Genomic DNA, 21,132 nt, shown 5'->3' with positions numbered 1-21,132 from the left:
CCATGTATCTCACCAGGAACAGGTATTTTGATCCATGGAAATATAGCATCCTGGGCTGCCTTCGTTGAGAGGAGTCAGAGAAAGGAGGACCATCAGAGGTGTAGGTTGAACCGTGGCATGGCTCTGGACGTTAAGACACCTCCCTGGACGCTCCTCTTCTCTCCTCAGTCATGTACTGGACCTCCCTCAGGAAGAAGAGCAGTAGGTCTATTCCTGACTCCTGGATTAACCCACTAATCTCATTACTGTACAAATAGGTTCAACAGGCAAAAGCCCCAGTGGCCACTCCACCTCCCAATAGAGCAAAAATGACTGGTCATCTCTGACCATGTAGATTTGAACTCCTTCAGTTCATAACCACACTGAGATAACACTTGTTAGTCATTTCATTACGTTCTTCGGATCAATCATCCAGAAATATCATGTGATCAGAAATCAATACATTCAATGTATAATATATGCCATTTAGCAGACGCTTTTATCCAAAGCGACTTACAGTCATGTGTGCATACATTCTACATATGGGTGGTCCCGGGAATCGAACCCACTACCCTGGCGTTACAAGCGCCATGCTCTACCAACTGAGCTACAGAAGGACCACATGTATAGTATGTTTACACCAAAATATGAACTGTAATCGCATTGAGTCATTCAGGGTGCTATGGTGCACTGTATATCAATCATACACACAAAGAAAATCATATGGTACATTTGTTTGTTGATGGAATTAACAACCAAAGTGAAGCAACTGTTATTGACTGTGATATCCAGGTTCAGACACTGTAGAGAAGATTGAGTCAATCCTATTCAGGTAAGGGGCAGGACCTGAATGAAATAGGAAGCACAGTGTCAAGTTTGATCATGATTTGCTTACCTGAGGTACTTGAAAGCTGATTATGGATCCGTCTAAGAAGGGAAAGATAGACACTGACGCATCTCAGGCCATTCTGAAACAATGAATGGTAATTGGGAAGGGAAAGTGTCCTTGAGGTCCCTCTGGTAAGATAGAACCTTCTGGTAGGGTAGAACATGTTGCTTACAATGGCTTTCACAACAGATGATTGATGAATGTGTGACATGGTAAGGAGGATAAATTGATTAGCAGATTGACAGTCCTGCACTTAACTGATTGTGTTGTTCATGAAGGATTTAAGGTTACTGTAACCTCTTGTATTATCTGATCAGCTTAGTACTTCAGTCTAGTTGAATCCTCTGAGGGCACAACACATATTTTATTTGGTAACACTTTACATAGATTTTTATTGTGTAGTTACACTGTAATGACTCTAGTAACATTATATTACTGTGCTGTTACATTGTGTAATTGTAGTGTGCGGTTGCATCCACAGTGAAACAAAGACTCCCCCTATGTAAATTGTGACTAAATTCTACTCCTTTTCAGCTTAATTGTACTATTTTGTAAAGATATCTAATTGTGTAGGAGTCTTACATAACAGAGGGTGATACATGGCCTCTGGATGAGAGGATACTGTTGAGAAGATTGGTCTGGCCTGATGAATGAGATCATAGTGTGGGACAACTGTCCAGGCAGGCCTAACCAGGGACAGACACAATAACTACATTAACATCTAGAAACAACCTCTAATCCCTCCTCCTAGACACTTAATCTAGATCTGAATTCTTTCGCTAAGTAAACAAAAACTGCATCCCTTTACAGAAACAGTAGATCGGCTCGTGTCCTATTGGCCGTTCTGGCTCAGACAAGGCTAGTAGTACGCTCCGATAGCTGGGGGGTTACCGTGGTTGCCTGCAGAAGAGAAACATTGACCCGATGGCTCCACCACCTGGCTACAAATGGCAGTGACAGGCAAGGATTCCAGAGCAGTAAAATAGAATGAATCCTCACTTTGGTCATAAAGCAGCTCAGATTGCAATATGTCAACAATTTCACCTAATAAAAAGGAGTCACATCAATGTATATAATTCAAATGTTTTAATTTCATCTTGTTCTTACTTCCCTCCAAGTTACATAAGGAACCATATTGTTCTAAAAGTCAACATACAGTATAAATTGAATTCAAAATGTAAAATAACAAAATGCACATAAGGAACTGTGCCTTTCACACAACCAACAGTACCGTATCAAGTGAAACAGCATCATGATAAAGGTAATAGAATCACAAAATGTATTTATACTGTAATATTATTACGCCACGTAGGGTGAGAGAACAATATGGGTTAACTCAACCAATAAAGGACCAACTTATTAATGTCAAATATTATATTGAGCTGTTACCTCAATGTGACACAGCACAATATCCTGTGGTGGAGTAAATCAAGTCTACTTACTGAATGGAATCTTAAAATTATTTGGCATCTGACCATAGAAGCACATAATGCCCACTGCCTGAGAGCTGCCTGAGAGCTGCCTGAGAGATAACGAGCAGGTACAAGTTGACTCTAACTATTGATACAGGATAAGATATAGTTGTTTAATGCTAAATGTTATAAATAGGACTGAGGGTAAGGTAATCTGATTCTAAATCTGTGATTAGGGGCAACTTCTACCTTCACCAAGAGATCCACCAGTCTCTTTCTGGATGAGGTGATCAGTGCTGGTTGTACCGGTCCTGTCTGTCTGTCTTTCCTCTCTGATCCCCTCCTTGGCTCTCAGCTTACATGCCAGCACACACTTATTTCTTCTTCTTTCTCTGAGGCCCTTTCAGAGAGAGAGAACGAGAGTAGAGAGTGGTTAATGAACAACACACTGACACACCAAAGGTAACCTCCTCTTCTGACAACCTGACAAATCAAATTCAGAGGCCTCGTGGTAATCTAGGACAGAAACCCTGCTACATTGAGATGTTGGGGGCATCTAAACAAACAGTGTGGTTATTTTCCTTTCCTGTCATACAGTCCGAGAGCTGTCCCACCTGCAGATACTGCAGTGGTCTTCCAGATCTTGTGGTTGAGTTTCTCCCCCAGTAGGTAGAGGGGAGCCACGGTGATGGACGACACCCCCAGGAATATCACCAGGCCCATAGGACTCAGACGCTCCATGATGGGGTAGACCCAGATACCAGCCACATGGTGCACCCACAGAATCCTGAGAGAGGGGGGGGGGTTATAGGAAGATGTCCAAATGTTGTTAAAAGTATCATAACATTCAGTCAAGGAGAGTGGAGGAGTAAGAGGCGGCCTCGAAGAAACAGAGCATTTTTCGTCAAACCACAACAACTTATCAATGTGATTGATAAAACCTTACTTACCATCCCAGATAAAGAACAGCTATGACAGACAGACCTAGAAGGCCTCTCATCTTGCTGCCATATCTATGAGGCTGAATATACATCTGCAACAGCGCCAATGGCAGGGTGACCGTATGCTGTAAGCAGAGGGAAAAGACATGACTGAAATAAAGAATGACAGAAACCAACCCTATCATCATAGCCCCACGTGTAAAAAATGTCCAACAGGTCATTGCATGTGTTGATAGATTGTGGCCACATAAACAAGGGTATGTCATGTTAGTGTTAGGCAAGAACTAAAAACATGCACCACCTGGAATAGATTGAGAAACAATAGGATAGACTGGAGGAATAGGTCAGGCCTTTATGTACTTAGCAATGCCTGCTTATGAAACATCTACAGCAAGTAGACTGACTTTTGTAAATCAAATCAAATTGTATTGGTCACATACACATGGTCAGCAGATGTTAATTCGAGTGTGGTGAAATGCTTGTGCTTCTAGTTCCGACCATGCAGTAATATCTAACAATTTCACAACAACTCCCTTATACACACACAAGTGTAAAGGAATGAATAAGAATATGTACATATAAATATATGGATGAGCGTTGGCCAATAAGCAATATGCAGCAGATGGTATAGAATACAGTATATACATATGAGGTGAGTAATGTAGGGTATGTAAATAAATGTAAATGTAAATATCAAGTGGCATAGTTTAAAGTGACTAGTGATACATTTATTACATCCAATACATACATTACATACATTTTAATTATTAAAGTGGCTAGAGATTTGACTCAGTATGTTGGCAGCAGCAGTATGTTGGCAGCTGGCTGTTTAACAGTCTGATGGCCTTGAGATAGATACTGAAAAACAGCTTCTCGGTCCCAGCTTTGATGCACCTGTACCGACTTCACCTTCTGGATGATAGCGGGGTGAACAGGCAGTGGCTCAGTTGGTTGTTGTCATTGATGATATTTTTGGCCTTCCCATGGCATCGGGTGCTGTAGGTGTCCTGGAGGGCAGGTAGTTTGCCCCCGGTGATGCGCTGTGCAGACCTCACTACCCTTTGGAGAGTCTTACGGTTGTGGGCGGAGCAGTTGCCGTACCAGGTGGTGATACAGCCCGACAGGATGCTCTCGATTGTGCATCTGTAAAAGTTTGTGTGTTTTCGGTGACAAGCCAAATTTCTTCAGCCACCTGAGGTTGAAGAGGCGCTGTTGCGCCTTCTTCACCACACTGTCTGTGTGGGTGGACCATTTCAGTTTGTCAGTGATGTGAGCACAGAGGAACTTAAAACTTTCCACCTCCTCCACAACTGTCCCTCTGCTGTTTCCTGAAGTACATGATCATCTCCTTTGTTTTGTTGATGTTGAGTGAGAGGTTATTTTCCTGACTCCACACTCCGAGGGCCCTCACCTCCTCCCTGTAGGCCGTCACATCGTTGTTGGTAATCAAGCCTATCACTGTGTCATCTGCAAACTTGATGATTGAGTTGGAGGTGTGCATGGCCACACAATCATGGGTGAATAGGGAGTACAGGAGAGGACTGAGCACGCACCCTTGTGGGGCCCCAGTGTTGAGGATCAGGGATATCCTTGTCTCATCGCGCACCAGCGACTCCTGTGGCGGGCCGGGCGCAGTGCACGCTAACCAAGGTTGCCAGGTGCACAGTGTTTCCTCTGACACATTGGTGCGGCTGGCTTCCGGGTTGGATGCGCGCTGTGTTAAGAAGCAGAGCGGCTTGGTTGGGTTGTGTATCGGAGGACGCATGACTTTCAACCTTCGTCTCTCCCGAGCCTGTACGGGAGTTGTAGCGATGAGACAAGATAGTAGCTACTAAAACAATTGGATACAACGAAATTGGGGAGATAAAGGGGTAAAAATACAACAACAAAAAAAACACACAAAAAAAGAAAGTCCAGGACCCAGTTGCACAGGGCGCAGACAAGACCCAGGGTCTCGACAAGTTTGGAGGGTACTATGGTGTTAAATGCTGAGCTGTAATCGATGAACAGCATTCTTACATAGGTATTCTTCTTGTCCAGATAGATTAGGGCAGTGTGATTGCGTCGTCTGTGGACCTATTGGGGCGGTAAGCAAATTGGAGTGGGTCTAGGGTGTCAGGTAAGGTGACATGCTCCTTGACTAGTCTCTCAAAGCACTTCATGATGGTGGAAGTGAGTGTTCCGGGTAGATAGTCGTTTAGCTCAGTTACCTTAGCTCTCTTGGGAACAGGAACAATGGTGGCCCTCTTGAAGCATGTGGGAACAGCAGACTGGGATAGGGATTGATTGAATACATCCGTAAACACACCAGCCAGCTGGTCTGCGCATGCTCTGAGGACGCAGCTAGGATTGCCGTCTGGGCTGGCAGCCTTGAGAGGGTTAACACGTTTAAATGTTTTACTCACGTTAGCTGTGGTGAAGGAGAGCCCGCAGGTTTTGGTAATGGGCCATGTCAGTGGCACTGTATTGTCCTCAAAGCGAGCAAAGAAGTTGTTTAGTTTATCTGGGAGCAAGACGTCGGTGTCCGCGACGGGGCTGGTTTTCCTTTTGTAATCCGTGATTGACTGTAGACCCTGCCACATACATCTTGTGTCTGAGCCGTTGAATTGCGACTCTACTTTGTCTCTATACTGATGCTTTACTTGTTTGATTGCCTTGCAGAGGGAATAGCTACACTGTTTCTAGTCGGTCATGTTTCCGGTCGCCTTGCCATGATTAAAAGCAATGGTTTGCGCTTTCAGTTTTGCGTGAATGCTGTCATAAATCCACGGTTTCTGGTTGGGGAAGGTTTTATTAGTCACCGTGGGTACAACATCACTGATGCACTTGCTAATAAACTCGCTCACTGAATCAGCGTATACATCAAAAATGTTTGTCTGAGGCCATCCGGAGTATATCCCAATCCACATGATCGAAGCAATCTTGAAGTGTGGACCAGCATTGAACAGACCTGAGCACAGGCGTTTCCTGATTTAGTTTCTGTCTATATGCTGGGAACAACAAAGTGGAGTCGTGGTCAGATTTCCCGAAAGGAGGGCGAGGGAGGGCTTTGTATGCGTTGCGGAAGTTAGAGTAGCAATGATCCAGAATGCTGCCAGCCCGGGTCGCGCACTCGATATGCATAAAAAATTTAGGGAGCCTTGTTTTCAGATTAGCTTTGTTAAAATCCCCAGCGACAATAAATATTGCCGCAGGATGTGGTTTCCAGTTTACATAGAGTCCAATGAAGTGTTTTCAGGGCCGTCGAGGTGTCTGCTTGGGGGGGGGAATACACGGCTGTGATTATAATCGAAGAGAATTCTCTTGGGAGATATTGCAGTCGGCATTTGATTGTTAGGAATTCTAGGTCAGGTGAACAAAAGGACTTGAGTTCCTGTATGTTGTTATGATCACATCACAACTCTTTAATCATAAGGTATACACCCCCGCCCTTCTTCTTACCAGAGAGATGTTTGTTTCTGTCGGCGCGATGCGTGAAGAAACTGGGTGGCTGTACCGACTATGATAACGTATCCTGAGTGAGCCATGTTTCCAAGAAACAGAGAATGTTACAATCTCTGCTGTCTCTCTGGAAGGCAACCTTTGCTCGAATTTCGTCTACCTTGTTGTCACGAGACTGAACATTGGCGAGTAGTATACTTGGGAGCGGTGAGCCCGTCTACGAAGCCTGACCAGAAGATCACTCCGTCTGCCCCTTCTGTGGTGCCGTTGTTTTGAGTCGCCTACTGGAATCCGATCCATTGTCCTAGGTTTTGGTCCAAACAGAGGATCTGCTTCGGGAAAGTCGTATTCCTGGTCGTAATGTTGGTAAGTTGACGTTGCTCTTCTATCCAATAGTTCTTCCCGGCTGTATGTAACAAGACTTAAGATTTCCTGGGGTAACAGTGTCAGATATAATACATAAAAAATACAAATAAAAACTGCATAGTTTCCTAAGAATGCAAAGCGAGGCGACCAACTGTCAGCGCCATCCTGTACAGCTCGCAATGTGTTAAAACCAGTTCTGACAAGGTATTCGACTGCTAAAATTGTAAAACTGACAGGGTGTGTACGGTACAGGTGCAGTGGAGACAAGAGGCCACGGAGTTGTGTCCATTGTGCTGACAGATTACTAATGTAGTCTTGATGGCTCAATTGACTGGAAAACACTAGCAACACCACATTGTTGTGTGACTGGCTACATTAATTCACGTGAAATGCAACCATAATTGAAAGATCAGAGACTGTTCAAAGCTATGTGAATCTGACCCTATTCAGAAACCTCTATCTTTGAATTACTAGGACATGACCTCTTCAAAGAGCCATGCGATACAAAGCCACACTGACCTGCACAGCCAATTGGATACAGTCCCATCTTTAATAGAATACATTGGGATCACACAGTCAGTATAAAGTCCACCATGTGCAGCACGTGCAAATGATTGTGACACTTACCATAGCATGGTTCAACCAGATAGGAATAATGTCATCTAGAAACTTTGGAAACACCAGCTCTCTGTTGTAGTGATATATCGACCAGAAGGACAAGAACACAAACTGGGGATTAGAAATTACGAGAAAATGGGTTATGTCCAAATACATGTTATCAGTAATACCAGTTTAGATGTACTGTATATTATACACGTCATAAATGTAGTCAAATGTGCACACACACAAAATATAAATATATACATTAAAAGGCACTTACTGTCCCAATAGGAAAAGCCCAAATAGTGAAAATGGTGTCTCTTAATTTCACTAGGAGGAGAGGTACACCACACCTCAAATTTTTGGATGGCAATATCAGGTGGATAATGTCAATCAAAACAACGAGTCCGAAGAACACTGTCTGCAAAACCTTCGGGAAAATGATGCAGAAATGGTTAGACTACCATTACTTAGGACACCGCCTCTAGCAATATGGCTATATAAACACAGCAATGCAATTATATAATTGTCTCACTTGGCTCGAAGCCACAGGAAGGTAAATAATGATGTAGGGTAATACAATAACGCGGATGTGTAAACTATTTCTAACATAACATAGCCACCAACCACACTCACCAGATTGAGGAAAGTCAGATATTTCCAGCGGCCTCCATATGTTTTAGCTCCTGGGTGGCCCTGTGTGACTTTCAATGAGCAATTCGCCGATAAGGTAAAGACATACCATGAAAATATTACTACATGAATGAGGAGATATGATCCCCATGACATGGTCGTAGCCATTTTGACAGCTTTTGAGCTTCCGCACAGATAGAACAATGAGCCAGATATTTCACCGGATGTATAAATGTGAAGCATCCGGTTGCCGTGTCCACTCTCTACCTTATGATAACGAGAGGAAGCCCAGTGGCCGGCAGTGGGAGAAAATGGATTATGGCTGACATTCTGTTAATTTTCTCATCGAGGAAACATTTGATTTAAACTAGAATATGTTACAAACAGAGTCGACTATGTTTTGTAGAGTTTACCCTTTGCCAAAGTTCGAAAAATTGCTAGGGCAAATTGAGTTATTGCACACGTGCAATTCACAAAATCGGCGTTCCCTAACGGAAATATGCAAATACATGCTGGAACTCACCAATCGCTAGCCCGTGCTTGGCTCTTCCCACCTCCCTGTTTTAAAAAATAATTTTGGGGTGGGGGGTAGATCAGCTTTAATATTGCAAATAGATTGTGGCTTCCAACAATGTAATTGTCTGCATCAAGTCCAATCCCCCACATGTGTACATACATACATACCTACATACATATCTAAATGCATGCATACATATAAATACATATACGTAGGTATATATATATATATACATATGTCCTTTATTACCCTCCAAACCCACCACCCCTCCCACAATTGGAGCAAACAAGTGAACAACAACGCTTAGGACTGTATTTCCAGTTTATACATAGTGTAACGACCCTGGGTTAATAAGTGCGGAAATCGACCCTGCCGCATGAGCATGCTTTTGCCCTCGGGATCGAACGTTGAGGGTTCGAGACCTGCTCCCTGCTGTTTCATTACAATACTATATACATTTTATGGACACAGTCTATTTTACAATAGTTTTATTTTGTTTGTTTTTAACTCTTGTCCTTCCTCTACCCTCAACCTCTCCCATATATTTATGATCTCCATCCAGTTTAATTTCTATTTGCCATATCTTTCAAACTGTGCTCTTTCAAATAAGTTCTTAACCTATATACGTTTTACGGGCACAGTATGTTTACATGTATTTATCTTGCTGTTATTCGTTGCTATTAGTCCCAACCTTCAGCTCCATTCAAACCCTCCCATCTATCTCTTAACACCATCCATATTGGATTTCTAGTTGCCATATATTTTACATCTGTGCTGTGACATTTCTCAAAATTTCTGAGCCTTTCCATTGAAAATAAACATTTTTGCTAAAAGTTTTATTATATTGTTGATCGATTGACTATGATTTTTCAGATCGCCCAGTAGTGCTATCTGCAGGGTTAGCTCCAGGTAAATATTGTAATTCTTCAGTCATTCCTGGACCTGTGACCAAAAATAAGCTACATATGGACCAAAACCAAAACAAATGATCTAATGATAATGCAAGGCCGACAGACAAGTTCATTACTTGTCCCGCTTCCTCTTTCCTCTTCCATTTTTGCGGTAATGCTACAGTTAGTTGGTTGTACTTTTGTGTAGAGCAGACATTTCCATGTTTTAGTTAGCTGCATGTATGACACCCTTCGTATTTATGATATAATTTACAAAGATTATACTTTTTAAAAATATATATATTTTTTTTATCAGTTAGTATATCTGAGTTTAACCACAATATTTGTTGTATTATTTGTTCTGTCTTTTCTGGTGGATTAAATAGAAATTACAACCAACTTTCTATGGCTTTGTTTAAAAAAATAGTGATATTTGGGAGATGATTTCCTTTTCAAATAAGTGAAAGTGAGCGGTTGTAATCTGAATAATGGGAAAAGGGCCTTTCTTGAACATAGGTATTTACCTTTCCATGGTAGCAAGATCTTTTCTATTTTTGCAAACTTTCTATAAAAATGTATTGGAGTGAAATCATGTATTTCTTTCGGGATATGTATACCGAGTATATCCACATCACCATCACCACAAAGTAGTATTTTTTGTGATCCAATACATAATATAGTACAATTATCATAATTTGGTTGTGATCCAGAGAGGTTATAAAAATGATCTAGATCCTCTATGAGGCTGTGGAGGGATCCAAGTTGTGGATTTAAAAGAAAACATTAATCATCAGTGTAAAATGACACCTTGGTTTTTAAGCGCTGTATTTCGAATCCCTTGATAATATTGTTGGATCTGAAATTAATAGCTAACATTTCGATTACCATAATAAATAGATATGCCAATAGTGGGCAACCTTGTTTTACTCCTCTTGACAGTTAAAAACGTTCTGAGAATTAGCCATTATTTACACTCCTGTTTCAGTAATAATGAAATCAGATCTTGTTGAGTGTCTGATAATCTACCGTTTGCATATGAGTGATTAAAACATGCTAATAACGTCCTCTGAGTATATAAAAAAATGTTTGGTATACCTCAACTGGTTTGCCATCCAGCCCTGGAGTTTTCCCAGACTTAAAGGCTTTAATTCCTCTGTAATTTCACCTTCGCATGAGTCATTCTGTATGGCTGTTCATTTTACATTATTAATAGAAAACAAATCCGTACAATTAGCTTTGGTAAGAGGAGATGAAGGAGACAAACGAAAACATATGCTTAAAGTACTTTGCGGCCTCCTTAAAAATAGAATTTGGCGAATCATAGGTCACTCAGTAATTTGTAACAAGTTTCAGTAAATTATTTTTAGAAGTATTTCTATGTTGAATATTAAAACATTTTGTGCATTTTCCCCATATTCCATCCAGTTTGCTTTATTCTAATATATTACACTTGATCTTTGTTGAATAAGTTCCCCTATTTCTTTTTGTTTTTCCTCCAACATATTCTGAGCCTCTATGGTACAGTTTTTATTGCTGTCTATCTGTTCTGTTAGAGTCGCCCCCTAGACCTTCTATTTCCTTTGTTAGTACTGACGCATTTGACCTAAATTGCTTTTGTTTTAGAGATGAGTAGTCTACTGAATTGCATGGCCTCTAAAGGCACATTTAAAAGTGTCCCATACAATAAGCGGATTTGCTGTACATATGTTATGTCGGAACAAAATCTGTTATAAATTCCTCTGTCCTAGTTAAAAACAAGTTATTACCCAATAAACTTTGATTCCATTTCCAATATCCTCGCCCACATGGAAATTCCGCAAGAGTAATGTATATGCCAATTATCTGATGGTCCGTAGAAGAGCTGTCTTTTTAGCTAGCTAGCAGGTTTGAGCAGTAAGAGCCGAACAACTTGGGAAACACAGCAGCTTGGTAACCAAATAAATTCTAATAGGTATACTATACCTTGAGTTCAGTGGAATCTACTTGCTAAAGTCAGTTATAGCTTATTACTTGTTAGTCAGAAATGTGTGTCTGTAAAAGCAGACAGTCAGCTCTAGCAAACACCATAAAACAAGTTCACTAATTACAGGCAGGAGCCAATGCTTAGGTTAAGCCCAAGGACACACACAGCACATGGGAAATTTTGAATTACATGAAGACACAAAGGGAAGAATGTGCTACAGTTCTTCCAGTACATAACCAGTCTCAAACAATAGAATATTAAATTACCTATGATAAACTCAGGTTAACATATCAGCTTTATTCGCCAAATACATTTGCATGTACAGGAATGACTGAAATGGTGCTGCAACAATAAACAATATACAGACAGATGATAAACACAATTTACAGACCAAAAAATATATACCTGCAGAATCTCCACAGATTCACATACAGTATGTACACTGTGATATAAGCTACATTATAAATTATGCATGTAAGAGAATGCAAAGAGCAATGTGCAGTTCTGGGATGATAGTGCAGTGAATAGTCTGTGGATGAATAGCGCAGAGTACAAAGTCCATGGATGACAGGATCATCGTAGACCAGGTTGCTGGTTGGATGAGGGCCATGGCACAAGGGGAAGAAACTGTTCAGGTGGCGTGAGGTTTTGGTCGTGATTGACCTGAACCGTTTGCAAGAGGGGACGGAAGGGGTTGGCAATGATCTTTCCTGCACGCTTCCTTGCCCTGGAGTCGTGCAGGACCTCGAAGGAGGGCAGGTGGCAGACCGGACAGCAGACCAGACAATCCGTTGCAGTGATGGAGGAGCTGAGGACGGAGTCAATGATGGTTGTTTACAACTGCACTGAGGAAAACAGATTTGTTTTATAGTAATTATCTGATTGGGAACTACAATTGTCTTTCAATTACAGAATCTCAAATTATTTCAATTTGTCATTGGAAGTTTTATTGAAAACTGTCAGTAATACAGGAGTCAAATCGCAGGGAGTCTCATCGGATCAGATGATATCAGCAAGCCAGAGCCACTACAGACACCCTGGTTCGTATCCAGGCTGTATCACAACCGGCCGTGATTGGGAGTCCCCATAGGACGGCGTACAATTGGCCCAGCGTCATCTGGGTTTGGCCGGTGTAGGCAGTCATTGTAAATAAGAATTTGTTCTCAACTGACTTGCCTAGTTAAATAAAATAAAATCTGTAGAAAGAGCACAGGTAGAACAAAAGATGTAAGTGTGACCACAGAAGGCTGCTGAGGGGAGAACAGCTCATAAGAATGGCTGGAACGGAGCAAACGGAATGGCATCAAACACCATTTGTTTGATGTCTTTGATACTATTCCACTCATCATTACCACCAGCCCGTTCTCCTCAATTAAGGTACAGCACCACCAACCTCCTATGCTGCAAACTGAATACATTTCCACCTAAAACAATGACATGAGCTCTGTTCCAATTAATCTCTGCTCAACTCCTCACTACTCACATCCTTCTCAAAACCCATTGGAGGAAGTCTGAGGCAAGGAACCTTGGGTCGTCTCCTCCAATGAGGTTGAAGATGTCTTGATCACCCTCTGGCTGTTGTCCAGACAGAGGTAGCGTTGGAAGGTGTCCCATGGATTGTTTGTGGCCACGTCACCTCCACCAGAAACAGTGAAGATCTCCAGGTTCTTACAGTGGGGCATCAGCATAATCTATAGAGTGTGCAGAACAATACAGGATATGGAATTAGATTTAGTATAGAGTTGAAGTCCCAACTTAAAATCCTTGTACAAGGATAGACATAGGTAAAAAGGTACACAAAAGTAGGGCACTAGAGTTTGAGGAAGGTGGAGCGATACATACACTACATGACCAAAAAGGTGTGGATACCTGCTCGTCTAACATCTCATTCCAAACTCATGGGCATTAATATGGAGTTGGACGCCACTTTGCTGCTATAACAGCCTCCACTCTTCTGGGAAGGCTTTCCACTAACATTGCTGCGGGGACTTGCTTCCATTCAGCCACAAGAGCATTAGTGAGGTCAGGCACTAATCTTGGGCGATTAGGCCTGGCTTGCAGTCAGCGTTCCAATTCATCCCAAAGATGTTCAATGGGGTTGAGGTCAGGACTCTGTGTCAAGTCAATTTCCTGCATACTAATCTCAAACCATTAATGTATGGGCCTTGCTTTGTGCACTGGGGTATTGTCATGTTGAAACAGTAATGGGCTTTCCCCAAACTGTTGCCACAAAGTTGGAAGCACAGAATCGTATAGAATGTCATTGTATGCTATAGCTTCAAAATTTCCCTTCAAATAAAATAAAATTGTATTTCTCACATGCACCAAATACAACAGGTGTAGTTAGACCTTACCGTGAAATGCTTACTTACAAGCCCTTAACCAACAACACAGTTTAAGAAAAAAAGGAGTTCAGAAAATATTTACAAAATAAACGAAAGGACAACATATATATTTTTTCTTAAATACAAAATAAAAAGTAACACAATGAAATAAAATAAAAGTACCCCCGAGTCAATGTGTGGGGTACAGGTTGGTCGAGGTAAAACAGCTCGAGCTCAGTGAAGTTGGATGGAGAGCATTTGTGAACAGCAGTTTTCAGTTCTTTCCACAGATTGGATTCAGGTCTGGACTTTGACTTGGCCATTCTAACACCTGGATATGTTTATTTTTTAACCATTCCATTGTAGATTTTGCTTTATGTTTTGGATCATTGTCATGTTGGAAGACAAATCTCCGTCCCAGTCTCAGGTCTTTTGCAGACTCCATCAGGTTTTCTTCCAGAATGGTCCTGTATTTGGCTCCATCCATCTTCCCATCAATTTTAACCATCTTCCCTGTCCCTGCTGAAGAAAAGCAGGCCCAAACCATGATGCTGCCACCACCATGTTTGACAGTGGGGATGGTGTATTCAGGGTGATGAGCTGTGTTGCTTTTACGCCAAACATAACGTTTTGCATTGTTGCCAAAAAGTTCAATTTTGGTTTCATCTGACCAGAGCACCTTCTTCCACATGTTTGGTGTGTCTCCCAGGTGGCTTGTGACAAGCTTTAAACGAAACTTTTTATGGATATCTTTAAGAAATGGCTTTTTTCTTGCCACTCTTCCATAAAGGCCAGATTTGTGCAATATACGACTGATTGTTGTCCTATGGACAGAGTCTCCCACCTCAGCTGTAGATCTCTGCAGTTCATCCAGAGTGATCATGGGCCTCTTGGCTGCATCTCTGATCAGTCTTCTCCTTGTATGAGCTGAAAGTTTAGAGGGACGGCCAGGTCTTGGTAGATTTGCAGTGGTCTGATACTCCTTCCATTTCAATATTATCGCTTGCACAGTGCTCCTTGGGATGTTTAAAGCTTGGGAAATCTTTTTGTATCCAAATCCGGCTTTAAACTTCTTCACAACAGTATCTCGGACCTGCCTGGTGTGTTCCTTGTTCTTCATGATGCTCTCTGCGCTTTTAACGGACCTCTGAGACTATCACAGTGCATGTGCATTTATACAGAGACTTGATTACACACAGGTGGATTGTATTTATCATCATTAGTCATTTAGGTCAACATTGGATCATTCAGAGATCCTCACTGAACTTCTGGAGAGAGTTTGCTGCACTGAAAGTAAAGGGGCTGAATAATTTTGCACACCCAATTTTTCAGTTTTTGATTTGGTAAAAAAGTTTGAAATATCCAATAAATGTCGTTCCACTTCATGATTGTGTCCCACTTGTTGTTGATTCTTCACAAAAAACTACAGTTTTATATCTTTATGTTTGAAGCCTGAAATGTGGCAAAAGGTCGCAAAGTTCAAGGGGGCCGAATACTTTCGCAAGGCACTGTATCAAGGATGATCAATGGAAACATGCACCTGAGCTCAATTTTGAGTCTCATACTGTTGCAAAGGGTCTGAATATTTATGTAAATAAGGTATTTTTATTTGTTATTTTTAATACATTTGTAAAAATGTCTAAAAACCTGTTTTTGCTTTGTCATTATGGGGTATTGTGTGTAGATTGCGTGTAGAAATTGTTTTATGTAATCCATTTTAGAATAAGGCCGTAACGTAAAACAAAATGTGGAAAAAGTCAAAAGGGTCTAAATACTTTCCGAAGGCTCTATATATACATTTTCCTTTATTATTTTCCAGTAACCCGACCACCCCTCCCTTAATTGCACAAAACTAATGGACAACAACACTTCGCCTACTACATGCTATATACATTTTACGGACACAGTATATTTTACAATAGTTATCTTTTGTTTGTTTTTAGTGCCATCCTTTAGCTACCATCAACTCCTCCCATCCATCTCGGAAGAACATTAAGTTTTGATTTCTATTTGCCATATATTTTTCAACTGTGCTCTGATGTTTAACAAAAGTTCTGAACCTTTCTATTCTTATTGTTTCTACAGATTGTAAATTAAAGATAATGATTTTTGGTAAGAGTATTCAAGGCTTGTGTGGCCTACGACTTAGCTGCTGAGCCGTTGTCGCTACAAGACGTTTGCACTTCACAATAACAACACTTACATTTGATCGGGGCAGCTCTAGCAAGGACGAAATTTGATGAACTGACTTGGAAAGGTGGCATCCTATGATGGTGCCACGTTGAAAGTCACTGAGCTCTTCAGTAAGGCCATTCTCTTGTCTATGGAGATTTCATGGCTGTGTGGTCAATTTTATTCACCTGTCAGCAACATCTATGGCTGAAACAGCCAAATCCACAAATTTGAAGGGGTGTCCACATACACTATATATACAAAAGTATGTGCTGAGTTGTGTAAGGCATAAAATGAGTTGGTGACTCACTGATCCAAAATTGGCGTCTTCTGCCTTGTTGGTGTAGTGGTCCAAAGACGAAGAAGAAGCCTGACTCCACCTGGTCAAATGTTTTCTCTCTACAGACACTGATCTGTCCCCCGAGAACAACTGGAATGAGAGAAAGGAAAATAAGATATTAGAAAACTTCACAGGGAGTTCAGTTGGAGTGTAAATGTTTTTATATCTTAATGTTGCATTCAAGATAACAGTCCATTTACATACTGCTGTAGCTGTATCAAAAGAGGCAACTATGGATAATCATTTAGCTAAATAAAGTGTGATACAAAAGTATTGGGACAGTGACCATTTTTTTTTTTTTTTGGCTCTGTACTCCAGCACTTTGGACTTGAAATGATACAATGACTGAGGTTCAAGTGTAGACTGTCAGCTTTAATATGAGGGCATTTTCCTCCATATCAGCACTCATTATTCACAATTAATTCAAGGACTATCCGTAATCATGGTAGCATCCACATTAATGGTACAATGCTCTTAGTTAAACCAGGAACGGTATAGAAAACCAAACCACCTTGGCTTTGGTTAAACCACATGGTTAACATTAGTTAGTTAGCTTCCTAGCTAGCTGACGTTAAAGGAAACTTACACCCAAAAACAATATTTTGGTATTTGTTTCATTAGTCCACTGTTGTCATAGTCCCAAAATGTTTTGCTTGCCAGCAATCACGTTTTCAAGATATGTAACTTTCAAAATACAGAAATCATCCCCGTATGATGCATTTTGCGTCACATGATGCAAATAGCAGCATCACTTTCATTTATTTTATTTTATTTAACCTTTATTTAACTAGGCAAGTCAGTTAAGAACTAATTCTTATTTACAATAACGACCTACCCTGCCCAAACCGTCCCCTAACCCAGACAACGCTGGGCCAGTTCAAATCAAATCGAACAGGTGTAGACAGTGAAATGCTTACTTACAAGCCCTTAACCAACAATGCAGTTAAGAAAAAATAAGTGTTAAAAAAATACATATGTAATTAAAAAAAATAATAATTAAAGAGCAGCAGTAAACAGTAGCAAGGCTATATACAGGGGGTACCAGTTCAGAGTCAATGTGCGGGGGCACAGGTTAGTCGAGGTAATATGTACAGGTAGGTAGAGTTAAAGTGACTATGCATAGATAATAAACAGAGAACTGTTCAGGAGTCTTATGGCTTGGGAGTAGAAGCTGTTAAGAAGCCTTTTGGACCTAGACTTGGTGCTCGGGTACCGTTTGCCATGCAGGAGCAGAGAACAGTCTATGACTAGGGCGGCTGGAGTCTGACAATTTTTAAGGGCTTCCTCTGACACCCCTGATATAGAGGACCTGGATGGCAGGAAGCTTGGACCCACTGATGTACTGGGCCGTACGCACTACCATCTGTAGTGCCTTGCGGTCAGAAGCCAAGCAGTTGCCATAACAGGCAGTGATGCAACCAGTCAGGATGCTATCAATGGTGCAGCTGTATAACCTTTTGAGGATCTGAGGACCCATGCCAAATCTTTTCAGTCTCCTGAGGGGGAATAGGCATAGTCATGCCCAATTCACAACTGCCTTGGTGTGTTTGGACCATTCTAGTTTGTTGTTGAAGTGGACACCAAGGAACTTGAAGCTCTCAACCGATCCACTACAGCCCCTTCGATGAGAATGGGAGCATGCTCAGTCTTCCTTTTCCTGTAGTCCACAATCATCTCCTTTGTCTTGATCACGTTGAGGGAGAGGTTGTTATCCTGGCACCACATTGCCAGGTCTCTGACCTCCTCCCTATAGGCTGTCTCATCGTTGTCAGTGATCAGGCCTACCACTGTTGTATTGTCGGCAAACTTAATGATGGTGTTGGATTCGTGCTTGGCCATGCAGTTATGAGTGAACCGGTACTGAGAACTCACCTCTGAGGGACCCCTGTTGAAGATCAGCGTAGCAGAGGCCAACATTGGAAAAAAAGGACAGATCTCAGGCTGGTGTCTCACCTCAGACTTGTCTGTCATGAGAGTTCCTGCCATTAGTCATAGGCTACAGACAATATAGAAGCAACATTAGCAAATACTCAATTACCATTTCTAAGCTTCTCATTTATTATTTTAAAAAACTGCACTGCCTCCTTCACCTATTCTACTGGTTGCCGCCCTCACCGGAAGGACAGAAGCCTGGGATGGATACAAGGGGGCCTTGGGTAGATTACCAGGGGCAGGGGCTGAACGAGAGGCAGGAGGGAGCACTGGAGGTACCTCTATGTCCAAGGGTTCATACATAATCCATACAGAGAATACATAAGAACACATCTACAGCCAAGCTGCAGCATGAATGATAAGTGACAGCTACTAGATTTAGTTATGTAGCTATAGGACAAAGAATGCATAGGCCTATATGACAAATACAGGAAGGGAGTATCATCATGGAAGGGTTTTCATCTTTGCAAAGTACACACTGCATTTATGGAAACCATGCATATAAAGTTATCTAGCATTCAATGCATGTCACTTTTTAAAAAAAACTGTATTTTACTAGTCCAACGCTCTAACCACTAGGCTACCCTGCCGCCCATCTACATTGGCAAATAGTAAGATTAACATAATGCATATCTTCCATTATGGTAAAGTATTCATGCATGCAGAACGTCAAGGGAATTGAATAGCCTAACACGTTGCTAATGTATGTGTGTCTAGGTTGAAATGCAAGGCAAATATCACGGTTTTCACACATTTAAACTAGCTAACATGATACATGTATTAGCTAATACTAGATTGTATTGTACCATATACTGGAAAATTGTGCCATATACTGGGACCGAAAATAAACTACTGTACACTAACGTTACTGTACTTCAGCCTGCACATGCTTTCACAACCTCTCAGGGTCGATTTACGCGTTTATAAACCCAGGGTCGTTACAATACCATACAACAATGCACGAATTTAAGCGATCGTATGCATTAAAATAGTTACGATTGTAGAAAATATTATTAAACATGTTATTTATTTATTTAACCTTTATTTAACCAGGTAGGCAAGTTGAGAACAAGTTCTCATTTACAATTGCGACCTGGCCAAGATAAAGCAAAGCAGTTCGACACATACAACAACACAGAGTTACACATGGAGTAAAACAAACATACGGTCAATAATACAGTAGAAAAAAAATAATTTTATATACGATGTGAGTAAATGAGGTGAGATTAGGGAGGTTGTGGCTGATAAATTGTGGCTGATTCTACCGGTGACGTTAGTTAGTTAACGCTACCGATGACAAAAACAATGCTACGTGCATCATAGGTAGATGACACCAGAGATCGCACTGTATAATAATGTTCACAATTCAATTTTCCATTCTTACAACTTCACAGATGTAGCAATATCATTACAATGGATTTCATGCAGCTTATAAAATATATTTACGCTGTCACTCTCTATTCGTATGATGTAAACAACAATGATCCGATGCGGGTAAAGTGTCATGGCCGCCGATAGTTTCTTGGAAATTCTAGTTGGGACCGGGTCTAAAGGCAAAGGGCAAATATGATTGGATCACATGTCAAACAGGAGATGGTGGTTGGATACAATATTTGCGACTGTCTCGTATTCCCATTGGTGACTTTTCGCTAGTTGAGACGATTTAACAAGCTCAGGCAACGTTAACATATGTTTCCCATGCCAATAAAGCCCCTTGAATTGAATTGACTGGCTTAGACATCGGATTGGCTGACAGTGTTGTCAGTCATTTCACTGTTGAGCTATTCGAGACAGAGGAGAATGCGCTCCAAAAGGCGCATAGGCTCAAAAGAAGCGCAATGAGCATATTCACTATTTATTATTGTTGGGTCAGTGCCACTTGAAACTTTGTTTTTGGACAATCATTTCCTCCTCCAGGTTAGATGGACTTCATTTCCTATAGGCTAGGCCTACTCTACGCCACTACACACTCAGCCATGCACTGAACACGGCATTCTTTTTTATATTATTAGCCTAAATTATGACTATCCAATCTACTCATCACTTTAGGAATAGTAAACTATCTTACATAAGTCTGCAAATGCAATGATAGATACATGGAATACTTCATTATAAAGCTGCATTTTTATGGTGAAAATTAGCTTTCCCAAACTTGAAACTCACATGTCGCCTTTGGGAGAGGGACAGAGAGAGACCCAACTGAACTCAAACTAAACTGTTTATCATACTGGCTAACTCCAAACCCCCACAACTGAATAGATAAAAGCATATCATCAGCACACCACTTACAAAGCAGAGCTGATAGCTCTCCATGCAGAATGAGGCACATATATAAATATTCCATGTTTTTTTCTCTCCCCTTCCCCAATTCCATTATCATTTATATCAATAATGCAACTTTTTTTTTTTTGCAACACCACCCATTCTTTCAGTCTTACCATCGCACCACCAGGGGATGCTGCAGCACCTCCAGCACCCCTACTTCCCGCGGCTATGGTGCTTGTGCACAAACACTCTTACAGGGTATCTAATAAAGCATAGCGTTAGGGAGAGACTCGTAAAAAATGTTTTATATGGATGAAGTGGGTTTCCTTACAACATTCCCCATACAGGTCAGTCAACATGGACCAATCACTTAATCTACTTTTTCAGGTATAGACCTATCATCTGCATCCATTTAATGCAAAACCCCATAAATAACCCCCTCGACAGGTGCCCTGTTTCGGAAATCCA

General features: G+C 41.2%; 2 protein-coding genes across 8 annotated transcripts; both read right to left on the bottom strand.

Annotated features, from left to right (window-relative positions):
• Positions 1-1,939: 1,939 nt before the first annotated feature.
• On the bottom strand, positions 1,940-8,666 carry LOC118359620 (androgen-dependent TFPI-regulating protein-like). Its single transcript, XM_035738172.2, has 6 exons — positions 8,265-8,666; positions 7,909-8,058; positions 7,656-7,757; positions 3,231-3,346; positions 2,895-3,067; positions 1,940-2,680 (listed from the first exon to the last, which is right to left on the bottom strand). The coding sequence occupies exons 1-6, from the start codon at positions 8,502-8,504 to the stop codon at positions 2,655-2,657; spliced, it is 807 nt and encodes a 268-aa protein (XP_035594065.1). The 5' UTR covers positions 8,505-8,666; the 3' UTR covers positions 1,940-2,654.
• Positions 8,667-11,908: 3,242 nt separating this feature from the next.
• Positions 11,909-19,917, bottom strand: LOC118359619 (laminin subunit beta-1-like). 7 transcript variants are annotated; one of them, XM_052481988.1, is made up of 6 exons: positions 19,846-19,904; positions 18,558-18,680; positions 18,340-18,463; positions 16,438-16,557; positions 13,115-13,322; positions 11,909-12,439 (listed from the first exon to the last, which is right to left on the bottom strand). In XM_052481988.1, exons 3-5 carry the CDS (start codon positions 18,451-18,453, stop codon positions 13,122-13,124), a joined length of 435 nt encoding a protein of 144 aa, XP_052337948.1. In that variant the 5' UTR covers positions 18,454-18,463; positions 18,558-18,680; positions 19,846-19,904; the 3' UTR covers positions 11,909-12,439; positions 13,115-13,121. The 7 variants fall into 7 exon arrangements, with proteins under 7 accessions (XP_052337948.1, XP_052337949.1, XP_052337951.1 ...); XM_052481989.1 differs by lacking the exon at positions 18,558-18,680 and having other exon boundaries at positions 19,846-19,917; XM_052481991.1 differs by lacking the exon at positions 18,558-18,680 and having other exon boundaries at positions 18,340-18,431; positions 19,846-19,917.
• Between the last annotated feature and the right edge of the window lie 1,215 nt (positions 19,918-21,132).

The sequence above is a fragment of the Oncorhynchus keta genome, chromosome 27 (assembly GCF_023373465.1).
Source record: "Oncorhynchus keta strain PuntledgeMale-10-30-2019 chromosome 27, Oket_V2, whole genome shotgun sequence".
Lineage (NCBI taxonomy): Eukaryota > Metazoa > Chordata > Actinopteri > Salmoniformes > Salmonidae > Oncorhynchus > Oncorhynchus keta.
The sequence above is the reverse complement of the archived record's forward strand: the minus strand, read 5'-3'. Positions and strand labels throughout refer to the sequence as shown.

Coding starts and splice junctions, on each gene's coding strand:
- LOC118359619 (XM_052481985.1), bottom strand. CDS start 18,732: ATGTGTTCTTATGTATTCTCTGTATGGATTATGTATGAACCCTTGGAC. Junction 18,432..18,557: donor GGCGGCAACCAGTAGAATAG/GTGAAGGAGGCA, acceptor CTCTCATGACAG/ACAAGTCTGAGGTGAGACAC. Junction 13,323..16,437: donor AAGACGCCAATTTTGGATCA/GTGAGTCACCAA, acceptor CACACTCTATAG/ATTATGCTGATGCCCCACTG.
- LOC118359620 (XM_035738172.2), bottom strand. CDS start 8,504: ATGCTTCACATTTATACATCCGGTGAAATATCTGGCTCATTGTTCTAT. Junction 8,059..8,264: donor ATCTGACTTTCCTCAATCTG/GTGAGTGTGGTT, acceptor ATTTTCCCGAAG/GTTTTGCAGACAGTGTTCTT. Junction 7,758..7,908: donor GGGCTTTTCCTATTGGGACA/GTAAGTGCCTTT, acceptor TCTAATCCCCAG/TTTGTGTTCTTGTCCTTCTG.